The sequence below is a fragment of the Haliotis cracherodii genome, unplaced genomic scaffold (assembly GCF_022045235.1).
Source record: "Haliotis cracherodii isolate W230 unplaced genomic scaffold, xgHalCrac1.p SCAF_3, whole genome shotgun sequence".
NCBI lineage: Eukaryota > Metazoa > Mollusca > Gastropoda > Lepetellida > Haliotidae > Haliotis > Haliotis cracherodii.
In genome coordinates, this window is record NW_027266286.1 from 14,698,066 (window position 1) to 14,711,146 (window position 13,081).

The following is a 13,081-nucleotide window of genomic DNA, read 5'->3' on the forward strand; positions in this document are numbered from 1 at the left end:
CAGTTTAACATGAATACCCCACTCAGACACAGATTACCGACTCCAAGCTGACCAGCCCTTGTTTTAGCCCCATAATGCCGAGCGCCAGGCAGGGTAACAACAAGTACCATCTTTCAACGTCTTTTGGTATGACGCGGACGGGGATCGAACCCGGACCTTCCGCTCTGCGGGCGGACGCTCTACCACTAGACCACTGAGGCGGTCAAAAATCCCAGAACCTTGGAGGTTTGACTTATTCGGGCCCCATCCCATTTTAAAACTCGTTTGTTCTCGTGGGAGTTAAGAAACTGAACTATATGTAAAGCCATTTCAACATATTTAGTTTTGATTTCAGTTATTGATATCGATATTTATATGAAAAACCAAAAAGCACAAATGAAAAACATGATATTTTTCATTATTTCGAGTGTTGATACAACAGCTGTGGTATAAACTAACAGGATCTGACACCATCATCGTACCAGGAAGAATGAAGCATGTGTGTCGACAGGTGTATAAACTCAAGCGTCCCAAATGGCCTGACACCATGCATTATCGTTAACGCCACGGTCCGTGTTCCTAACACCGCAAGACATGTTCATTACCCAGAGTCAATAGATACTGCAATCAAGCTAATGTAAATGCCCAGTGAAGTCGTCAAACCGAAATGTCATCTCTTGTATTTTACATATGTTATATTTGGAATAACACATAAGTGTTATCGCAAATATAACATATGTTACATTTGACCACTTTCTAAATGGCATTGTGTATTCATCTCTTGTATTGTTATGAAAGCTGTTGATGCCACGTGCATCCTTACTCGCACCTACTGCCTTGCTGCAAGTATAACCTGTAATCTAGCTGTGCCTCCCAATATTCAAGTCTGACGCTGCCAACCAGAAGCATGAGACTCGAAGTCCTATCATTCCTGCTGCTCCCATTTGCATCCCTGGCTGCAGGTAATTCATGTGTTAATTATGTCTACTTATGTCATCGGAGTGTATTGCCTTTCTTACTCCAAGGCAAATTCTCAAGAGGAAATATTTCTTAAAACAATAGTCAGTTATGGTCTCAATTACGTCCAGATGCTATATATACATCATATACTCCCAAAGTTTGAACGGGAAAGTGAGCTTGGGACATATGTAATACCGTCAGTTCGTCCCTTCACTTTTGGCTTGATTACAATTATTTGGCGATTATGATGTCGTAAGAGGCGACTAACGGGATCGTGTGGTCAAGCTCGCTGACTTGGTTAATGCTTGTCATTGTATCCCAATTGCGTGGATTGACGCTCATGGAAGTCAATCACAGGAGCGTCTGGTCCAGACTCGATTATTTACAGACCGCCTTCCTATAGCTGTAATACTGCTGAGTGTGGCGTTAAACAACAAACAAACATTTATTTAGGTTCGTATGTCGCGGAAACACTGCAAATTTATGGTCCAAAACACAAATGTGATACCTGTATCAAATCACCATGGAATAACCATTACTTATTACTTAATACCATCAAATATAGGTATATACTTTCTTTTGCCGCCTGTTCAAATGTAGATGATTATGACCTATAGAAGTTTCATATTTCTCTTAGGGGTGATTTATTCAATATCAACATGCAACAAAACCTTTTATTTCTAAATAATTAAATTTTCGTTGTGTTCATGGAAATTCCTGCATTCTGATTAGCTGAATTGGTGACGTGTTATTGCATTCATTTCCCAATGAATGTAAAAAATTAAGCCACGCCCACCGCTGCGCACTACTTTTATTACTGCGGAATGTCGGGGAATCCCAATATTACAGTCGAGGGAATTCCCTTTCTGCTCACGTGTATCGTCATGCACAGGACATTTAGCGACTTTCATGCATATTCATTGTCCAATCTACCCTTTGAAACCGAAGGCCGAGAATGAATGAAACAGCAAACGTGCAGGCTCGCTCGCCAGTTTTTTTTCCCGCTCGCCTCGGTTCAACTTTCATGTCTTCGCGTTTCATTTCTAACTAGCATTTCTCCAACTGTTTTACCGTAATCAGAGAAGTAATGCTTGAATCACGCAGTAAATGACCATGTTATTTGAAACAGCCGCCTTCTCTCGGACATATTTCTTCCGGTTCGTTACAGTCTGACTGTTGCAAGTATTTTCGCCTCTTGCCTTAATTGACAGGTCAAATGAACATTGTTTTAATCCCACTCTCCGTTGATTGGCTACTGACTATGTAGGCGTGTCAAGTTATGTGCATAAATTAAACGATCACCTGATTCATGTCACGCCACTGTATGTATTCCTACACCTGTAATGTTCATCAATGCCGTCATTTTTGTCTGTTTTGATATATGCAACTGTTTGGGGTTAAACTTTTGTAGATAAAACATGTTTTACGTTGTCGAATTTAATTATAAGCATCACCACCACCAAAGAAGGCAAAGACTGTCCAATCAGCTGGAAAGGTTATGGCCTCTGTGTTCTGGGATGATTAGGGTGCCATCATGGAGAACTATCTTCCAAAACACATTTAGAAAGTGGTCAAATGTAACAGATGTTAAATTAGGGATACCATTTTCTCAGTAAAGAACAGTTTCTCGTACTTTTTAGGGTTGAGTCACGTCCGGAATTCGGACCCACACTGCCAGGGTGAGGCACCTAATCGCCAGCGATCTAAGTCAGTGTTATCCCAAATATTAACTTCTGTTACATCTTCCAAAAGACCGGCAAACGGAACACATTATGCGGCGCTTTCGAGGCAACTATGGGATTAGATTAAGACTAAGAGATGGGGGAAGCAAAGAACAGGTGTGCTCCTCCATCAGGGCAATGCGCAAGTGCACAAATCAGTAACCCCACGGCTACAATTTACGATCTCCGAACTCCTTCAGCGCCCACTTTATTCTGCTGATTGGCACCGTCAGACTTTCATGTGGTCACAAACACGAGGAGAGCGCTAGCCGGAACCCATTTCTTCACGAACGATGACGTCATAGCAGCTGTTGAGAACGATTTGGACAGTCATGAGGACTTCTACAAAACTTGGATAAAATTCCTCAAACATCATTGGCAAAAGTGTATCCACGTGGTAGGGGATTATTATTTGAATATCTTTAGGTCAATGTGAGTTTCAGAACTTATCAATCAACCCTCGAATATACCACGTTTTCAAACTCGTCAATCAGTTGATCATGATCTCACAAAATGAATGTTGTAATACGAGTCTTGCAGATGTATATGAATGATTCATGTTCTGACAATATACACGGGATATATCTCGTAACGTCTTTATCTCGTATATCGTAATATTTCCTCGCAAGATGAGCGTTCGCTCGTCACGCCGAAGACCCGGGTTCGATTCCTGACATGGGAACAATGTGTGAAGCCCATTTTCTGGTGTCCCACGCCGTGAAATTGCTGGAATATTGCTAAAAGCGGCGTAAAACCATACTCACTCACTTCTCGCCAGATGCGAGTTGTCTCTCTCATGATCTGATCCCAATATGCCAATAATGCACAATAATTTTGTATAGCGTTTACCTTCTCATTATTGGTAGGATGCTATGAAACTAGATTCAGTCTTTTCTTGCCAAAAGCATCACAAATTAATTTTATTATATCAATGTAATCCTGTGTTACACCGGGCCAAGTTGTGTGCGGTAATGTAGGCGTGACTCGGGTACAGCCAACTGTTCATTCTTGAAAAAGAATAGGCCATTTAAATGATAAAGTGACGACGTAATAGTTGTGGTTTAATCACTTTTTCCGGAACAAGCACGCAGCCGGTGTCCTCTGGGATTCCTTCGGCGAGGGAACTCCTGCTACTGGATCTCAACCACAGTGGCGTCGTTCGCTGAAGCGAAGGTAAGTTCGCTTTATCATCCAAAACTGGCTCTCACAGGAGATATCGCTTGGTTGAGATCGAGCGATATCTACAGTGTAGATATAATACCCATACATGAAGGCGGTTATAGTTCGATGGATGTTGGGGAATGGTGGGAGGATGGATTATGTGTGTAAGCATGCGCATGGATCCATGGTGGCTGAGGTAGACATAATGAGATGGTTGTAGGGATAAAGGGGAAAGATGAATGCGATGTGTGTGCGCGTGCGTGCGTGCGTGCGTTGTGATACGAGGGTAGGCGAACATGTAGTGAGATGATTGTGTTAGTAGGTTAAGTGGTTGAGGATGTGGCAGGTATGAGTATTGATACATGCAAACTTAGGGTTGGGGGACTGGGTGTGCTTGTACTGATGTCTTTTGTTTCACTCACTTATAGTGGTTTTTGTACTCAATAAATGTTTTACGCACTTTAATGATGAAAATGTGGTGTCTCAAAGGTAATACTGGCCGGGCATTCTACATATCTACCCGAACTACGTAGCCATTTTTCTTCTTCTTCTTCACACACACACACACACACACACACACACACACACATAAATTGTTTTATTAAATGTATCCTCGAGAGTCAGTAAGAAACTAGAAATAACTGCCTTTGTTCTGTAAATTTCAGCTTTCGACTCTTCCTTTGTGGAATGAGGTTTCACATTTGTAAAATGATCTCTGTTATCTGTCTGTACCATCAACTTAACTGCCCTCACCCCCTGCAGTTTTCCCGCCCCATATTGCCAAGCAGGTGACCCACATGGAGGAATACGGCCCTCCCTCAGTCCAGACTCATGAATTATACTGTGCCTAGCACAATAAGTTGTGAATACGTAGCCTTGCTGTGGCAAAACATTTAGTAACAATTTGACAAACTTAGATATATAAACAGCACATATAATTCAGTTATATTTCATCTTGATATATCAGTTGAATCCCACTTGACCTTTGAAGATCCGGGTTAGATTAGGTCTTCAGCAACCCATGCTTGCCGTTATAGGCGACTATGATTGTTGTAAGAGGCGACTAAAGGGATCGGGTGGTCAGGCTCGCTGACTTGGTTGATGCATGTCATTGTATCTCAATTGTGTGGATCGATTCTCGTGATATCAATCACTAGATTGTCTGGTCCAGACTCGATTATTTACAGACTGCCGTCAAATAGCTGGAATATTGCTGAGTGCAGCGTTAAACAAAGAACAACAAAACGAAAAAAACCGGATCCTACTTATTTTGTGGATACCATAACAATAAATGATAAGGACGTGTGCCACCGCAAAGGACATGTGTGATACAGGACTGTGCCACAAATGTGGTCTTGTGTATCGTGATCCAGTGACACATGCAGTTGTTGAGTGCGAATGTACGTGTGATATTCGGGATCAGCTCTGGATGGAGTTGATCAATATCGGTGATGTCGACTTTAGCTGCTACCTGCATGGTATGGACTCAGCAAAGCTCACTGAATGCATGTTGTCCTTGTAGAACAGATTACAGACTATGTGACAAAGATGCTGATGACTTTGCACGAGTGTGTGTTAAATATGTCAAGCCAATGTTTAAAATGGTGTTCAACTAACTCTCAATACATCAGCATTACCATTCTGCATATTTAATGCAAAATAATATGTTCTTCTGATAAATGTTCATCTATTAGTTTCTGCTTTTTTTGTACTCTTCTTTATGGAGGAATAAAAGGTTATATATGCTTGCCGTTATAGGCGACTATGATTGTTGTAAGAGGCGACTAAAGGGATCGGGTGGTCAGGCTCGCTGACTTGGTTGATGCATGTCATTGTATGTCAATTGCGTGGATCGATTCTCGTGATATCAATCACTAGATGGTCTGGTCCAGACTCGATTATTTACGGACTGCCGTCAAATAGCTGGAATATTGCTGAGTGCGGCGTTAAACAAAGAACAACAAAACGAAAAAAACCGGATCCTACTTATTTTGTGGATACCATAACAATAAATCAAACCAATAGATCGTTTGAGCTGGATAAATATTAAAAAATAGTCGATACTCATAATTCCCTCTGTTGGTCCCACATGAAATGAAATTAACGCAATAATAAGTCAGCACATTAATGCGAGTATAGAACCCTGGCCTAAAATGCGTCATGACATTTATGAGAGAAGCCTTGCAAAAATCACTGTAGACTCACAATTTAATAATGTAGTACTGGCTGATAGGCGTTCGACCGAATAATATCCTTTAACTTCAACTGTTTATCTAATTTCCATTAATGTATGTTACATAGTTAATATGTTCATGGGTTTCTTCACTGAACGTATAGTGTTGAGGACTACTTCAGTTATGGATAAGTAACATAAGTATTGATGATATTATTATGACATTATTGTCATTATTATTACCTCAGACTATTAAAAAGAGTTATTATGTGTTCATATTAAACATAGAGAAAGAGGTATGGATATTGTTGAGATTTTTTTTTTAGCATCGGCATTGTTAACATAATTCTTAAAGATATTATGTTTTGTTTATTGTCTAATGCCGCACTCAGCAACTTAAGGATATTACAACATACATACATTTAGGTTCAGTTGTATTATTAAATTCGTTTTATTTTGCAAATGTTACAGAGACCTGATAAAGTGATATAAAAATGTAAAGTCGCTATTCTTAAAAGTAAGCATATGTTGCTCACCAAAGGATAATCATATATCATGACACTATTCTACGTCGAAGTCAACGATATTTGGGTATGCTATTGCTACATGAGTGGTTATGAAACGGATACGTCATGATAAAGCAATGAGAAATTGACATTTGATGATATGATATAGCTACGCGATAAATCGCAAAGAAAAAGAGGATGGAAGCGATATTTATTTCACGATAAAAAATTGTTCTATCATGACGTCATTTATGTAGATTCGAACATGCACTCGCAACTTGAGGACGTCGTAAATTTGACGTTATTTTTTAGAGGGAAGTGTCTAGTGAGTTGTTCCCAATAGATGTAGCTGGGGAAGGTAGATAAATGCAATGCCCGAACAATCGCATTCGAAAGTGAGAGCGATATGACAATCGGTATTGGGAGAAAAGGTATAGATAATCGACGAGAAAATTGTGCGAATATGCGGGAAAGTCCAAATTCAAACCCTCCTGTTCATAAAATGGATTTATCTGGCATTGCCGCGGTCGAATTCTATTCAGGATGTCATCATTATTCAAGTACGGGCCACTACATGTTGCTCTTACTTAAAAAAAAGTATTGGGTTAACAAGATACGTATATAAAAGTGCCATGGTTTCCTGCTGTGCTATCATTCTAATTTGAAATAATTACATAAATAGTTATAAATCATCTTTCAATATTTTTCATGTTAGGTTAATCACAAACATATTTGAATACTTACTTATCTTTTTACTTAAAAGCATCAGGTTTGTCTGTCATACCGACCCGGAAACAAATATGTCCAATACAGCCTATTATTTGGCAAAATGAAGAAAATCTCTTGGCTCCTATTTATTATATTTTCTAACTATTGTTTAACAACTGGGTTTTTTCTGTAAATATGTTCATTTCAGAGATTAGATGTTTTTCTAGCATCGGGTCTGTGGTACGTTCACTGCATCAGTGTTGACATTAAAACGATGTTTACATATATAAATACATACAGAGGAAATGCGTGGCATTTATCTTTAAGGAGTGTGAGTGAGTGAGTTTGGTTTTACGCCGCTTTTAGCAATATTCCAGCAATATCACGGCGGGGGACACCAGAAATGGGCTTCACACATTGTACCCATGTTGGGAATCGAACCCGGGTCTTCGGCGTGACGAGCGAACGCTTTAACCACTAGGCTACCCGACCGCCCCCTTTATCTAGCTATCTTTAAGGAAGAGTGTAGGGGTTGCTTAATACATATATATGTGGACATATATGTATGGACATTTGGATGAATATAGATGTACCTTCTTATAGATAGTGATCGTAGATGTTTGTTGAACGTGCATGAAGAAAATGGAATAATTATGTGAGTAATCGGGTTAATACCATGTTTGGCAATATTCATCCATATTGACATATTAGTTTCCAACATACCAGACGGACCATGAAGTTATGACTTGAATTTGGACCTGGCTTTCTGGTGTGAAGACACTATAATCTCCTGTAGAAAAAGAGCTAAAAGCACCAAAGCGACGAGATGAAACTGATGTATACATCTGGACATGTATTTGCGAGGTATTACTACGCTAAGTCATGAGTATATTTGTATTTTGCGCAAAAGGATATTGTAGGATCGACGCTGACATGCGCATATAACCTATTCACCAGTGCTGTAATATTTAATTCATTTTTCTTTTAATATATATCGATAGGAACATGGAGATTCTGTCTGAAGAAATGTAGACATGCATGGGATCTTTTGGATAGTTGTACTTCATGGTTAGGCTAACGCCTAGTCTCTCAAAATATGTTATTTTGATTAAAACGAGAAACTACATTTAAATTTAATTGGAGCCCCAGCGGGATGGAAATTGCAGCCTGAACCTGTTGAACATCTAGGCTTGTTTCATTTGAGGCTATAGCATTACAGTAAGTGAGTGAGTGAGTTATGGTTTATAGTCACATCGGCAATATTTCAGCCATATCGTGACTAAATCAATTATATATTCATGAAACACAAAACTGAACTATAAAACCTGTCGACAAAGGACAGTACAATAACTAGAGTATCACAGATTTTAGTTAAAACTAGTTTGAGAGTATATAAAAGAATATGGTACAATTCAACAACACAATATAAAAACGGGTTATAGATCGCCAGCAACCATAGTTAGGCCACCACACTAGGGACCGAGGGGATGCTTTTTCTACATGCACGGCTCCCCAGCAGGATTTACACTATCCCTTCAGTCGCTGGCGATTGTTGTCAATATTAACCACCAATTAAAACGAACAAATATACTACGATTAAAAATGTGATAGCTATAAATTTACTTTGAAAGAAATGGAACTTATGTATCCTCACCGGGGGACAATAATTTTACTGTACTTTAACCCCCTTCGAGGATACAGCCACTTACAATCACAGTTGTTAATTTATTCTACCAAGTATAAAACATAGTTTTTATACAATATTATAAATCAAAATTTTGCAAACAATTCAATATGTTTAACAAAATCTATAATTAAACGAGAGTTGATACTAGTAAAAAGATCCTTAATAGATGATGCTTTGAAATATTGATCCTTTGTGATGGAAAAATCAGTACAGTCAAGCAGGACATGTTTGGCCGTGATTCTTTCCTCACAATGGATACAGAATGGAGGATCCTCTCCTTTCAACAAATATTCATTAGTATATCGAAAATGGCCAATAAGACATCGTCTTAATACGACCTCTTCAAATCTGGACTGACAATCCAAGTAGGTATAACCTATATTTGCTTTTATTGCATGTAATTTATTGATACCTACTTGGGTGTCCCACTTCTTCTGCATTAAATCTCTGATGTAACATCTGGCAGGTTTATCATCACTGTAGGGTAGAAGAAGTGGTGTCACAGATTCGTTGAGAGCTGCCTTAGCAGCAGCAGCCATTGTGTTACCAACAATCCCAACATGGCTCGGTAACCAACAAAAGACGATGTCATATTGGCCAGTAGCAAGATCATTCAATAATTCAAGTTTTTGGATTAAAAGTGGATGTTTGCATTACATATTTTTAATAGCCTGAAGGCATGAAAGAGAATCTGAAAAAATAATGAATTGTTCATGTTTAGATTGGTTTTTGATATATTTTAGAGCAGTAAAAATGGCGTTTGCTTCTGCTGTAAAGATGGAACTGTTATCTGGTAATCGTGAAGATATTGTTCTGGATCCAATGACAGTGGCGCTGGCAACAGTGTCACCATCCTTGGATCCATCTGTAAATATGGATTTGTAAGTATCATAAGTGCTCCTTAATTCATTATATTGTTGTTGATAAATGAGTTGATTTGTATCAGATTTTGGCCTGGCCTTACCATTTGCCAAGGAGGTGATGAAAACAGTTGAGAGGGAGCAATATGTTGCAGTTTAATATTTGAAGCAAACATAGCAGACTGGATTCTGATTCCGAGTGGTGGAACAAGAGATGATTTTTTATTGTAAATATCTTGGTAAAGAGCATTAAAGACGCAATTAAAAGCTGGATTTGATTGATAAGAATATAATTTAGTGACATATTGTAAAGATAATTTCAGACGGCGTTGTTTAAGAGAAGGTTCATCTGCTTCTACATACAGACTGTAAATTGGAGACGTCCTGAAGGCTCCAAGGCAAAGCCTCAGGCCCTGATGATGGATAGTATCCAGTTTTTGTAAATTACTTTTGCAGGCTCCACCATAGACGATGGAGCCATAATCAAGTTTTGAACGGATCAATGATCTGTACAAGTGTAAGAGGGTTGTTTGATCCCCACCCCACTTGGAATTTGAAACTACTTTCAACAAATCGTGTGCCTTCAGGCATTTGGCTTTAAGGTAATTAATATGAGGAAGGAAAGTTAAATGACTGTCAAAAATAAGGCCCAAGAACTTGGCCTCTTTTACAACTTTGATAGGGGTGCCATCTAAAAATAGTTCAGGGCCCTTATGCGGCTTATATGTTCTGCAGAAATGGATACAGTTAGTTTTTGATTTGGAAAATTTAATCCCGTTTTCAAGGGACCAATTATGAATTTTATTGAGACAGATTTGCAATTGCCTCTCTATTGTATGCCTATTTTTTCCACGACAAGAAACATTAAAATCATCCACGAAAAGTGATCCATCTAGTGAATCACTTAAAACCTTTGAAAGACTATTTATTTTTATACTGAATAAGGTGACAGACAAAATACTGCCTTGCGGGACACCCTGATCCTGATGATAATGATCAGACAGGGTAGAACCCACGCAGACCTGAAATTGTCTGTCAGTTAAAAACTTGGATATAAATTCAGGCAAACGGACTCTCAATCCAAAATCATGTAAATCCTTTAAAATCCCGTGTTTCCACGTTGTGTCATACGCTTTTTCTAAATCGAAAAAGATAGACACTGTATGCTGGTTATTAATGATTGCATTTTTCACAAATGATTCTAACCGTACTAAATGGTCAACGGTACTTCGATTCTTTTGAAAGCAACACTGAATATTTGTAATTAATATTTGTTGATAGTGTACATTATCAGCTCCTGTAGCAGTATAATGAGCTTGTCCAAGAGCTGTATGAAGTTCATGGATCGAAAATATTTCATTATAATCTTCCCCATTATCTGATTTAAAATTTATAGTTTTCCTTTCCTGTTGTTTTAGAATTTTTTGGAATTGAGGGACATAATTTGAGGAAGAAGAATATTTGCTAACGTTTCACCGGGTTTATTTGCAATATCCGATTTATTAGTTATAAGGTTCTCCCCATTCTTAAGATGGTGGACGCTACATTTAGAACCCTTACCTTTAATTTTCTGTATCATGTTCCATACCTTGGACAAGGGCGTTCGTGAGTTATTTTGGAAACATAATGTTGCCAAGATTGGCGTTTATTTTGTTTAAACGTACGCCTGGCTTTAGCATTTAAGATTTTATATTTATTCAAAGTATGGACCATGGGATGGCGACGGATATAGTGTTCAGCCTTTTCCCGTGCCTTCCTAGCTTGTTTGCTGTCATTGTTGAACCATGGTTTACGGATGTGTGGATTTGTAGAGGACTTAGGAATACAGTCATCTGCTATTTTGTTTAATTCATCCAAAAATAATTGTACAGGATCAGTCGCATCAATAAATAGATCAGGTTTCAATTTCTTTGATGCGAGCATTTCAAATAAAGGCCAGTTGGCATTAGTGAAGTTCCATCTTGTTGAAGGAGGAACATCTGAAGGTAAGACAGGTTTTAAATTAGTTGGGAAATGATCACTGCCACAGAGGTCTTCGTGGACGGACCATTCAAATTCGTTTAATAAATCAGAGTGAGTGATTGATAAATCAAGAGCAGAGTAGGTACCTGTACCGGGATGTAGATATGTGTTTGAACCATCGTTATAGATACATAAGTCATTGTTGGAAATGAAATCTTCCAAAAGTTTCCCCTTATTATTTGTCTGAACACTACCCCAAAGTGGATTGTGCCCATTGAGATCACCCGTAATAATACAGGGCTTTGGGAGTTGATCATAGAGAGCTTGAAGTTCAGACTGTCGGAGAGAAGAAGATGGTTGGATATATAGTGAGCACAATGTAAAAACAACGTGCAAAGTTACACGGATTGCAACAGCCTGAAGGGGAGTAGAAAGTTGAACGGGGCTGTGGATGACGCCGTTTTTCATTAGAATTGAAGAACCTCCAGTGGCTTTAGCACCAGGAGGTGAAAATACATTGTAAGAGGTATAACCTCTAATATCAAATTTGTCAGTATCCTTATAATATGTTTCCTGTAAACATATGGCAGATGGCTTAAAATCCTAAATTAAGAATTGTAACTCATTGTAATTATTCCTAAGTCCTCTACAGTTCCACTGAATTAAATTTGATGAGTGAGTCATGGTGGCTCGATTGGTGAACGTGAGGAAGAAGAACTCCTACCGTTAATGTCTGATGATGGAGTCACCTCCATGTCTAAAGCACTAAAGGAGTTGTTGAGAGATACTGAAGAAGAAGGGGTGCTGGGTGAAAGATTTCTATTTAACTTTTTCCTTTGTCTTTTTGATAATGTTCGGTTCAGAACATCTGGTTCTTTAGGAGAAGTCTGAGTCTCTGCCTGAACACTAACGGGTGGAGATGCGGATTGACTGTCAGATATATTAATGTTAGTGAAAGACACAGTTGTAACTGGTTGAAAAGAAGTGACCCATGTCAAATCGGTCTGACATTGAACAGATGATGAGGTTGTGATAGGCTTTGCCACAGCAGCAGAGTAATACAGAGTTGAAGAAGATCTTGACTGAGTGACAAGCTTCCTAGCATCTGCAAAAGATATGTTTTTTTCACACTTCATTTTCAGAATTTGGGTTTCAGTCTTATAAATAGGACATGATTTGGAAGAGGCCTTGTGTTGGCCATCACAGTTGGAGCACTTCAGGTCTAGACTACAGTCCGTATTCTCATGGTTGCCACCACAACGATGACAAACGATGGGGCGAGTACAAGTTTTTGAACCATGTCCAAACTTTTGACACTTGTAGCATCGGAGTGGATTGGGGACATACACCTCCACTCCGATGTT

At 38.8% G+C, this 13,081-nt stretch overlaps 1 protein-coding gene across 1 annotated transcript in view; it reads left to right on the top strand.

Annotated features, from left to right (window-relative positions):
- The first annotated feature begins 831 nt into the window (after positions 1–831).
- The window catches only part of LOC139474836 (perlucin-like), a 30,180-nt gene continuing 17,930 nt past the window's right edge, over positions 832–13,081 (top strand). The window contains exons 1-2 of the mRNA XM_071257984.1: positions 832–941; positions 3,745–3,833. Coding sequence (XP_071114085.1) covers positions 887–941; positions 3,745–3,833 — 144 coding nt within the window. The 5' untranslated portion in view covers positions 832–886. The remainder of the gene's footprint in view (positions 942–3,744; positions 3,834–13,081) is intronic.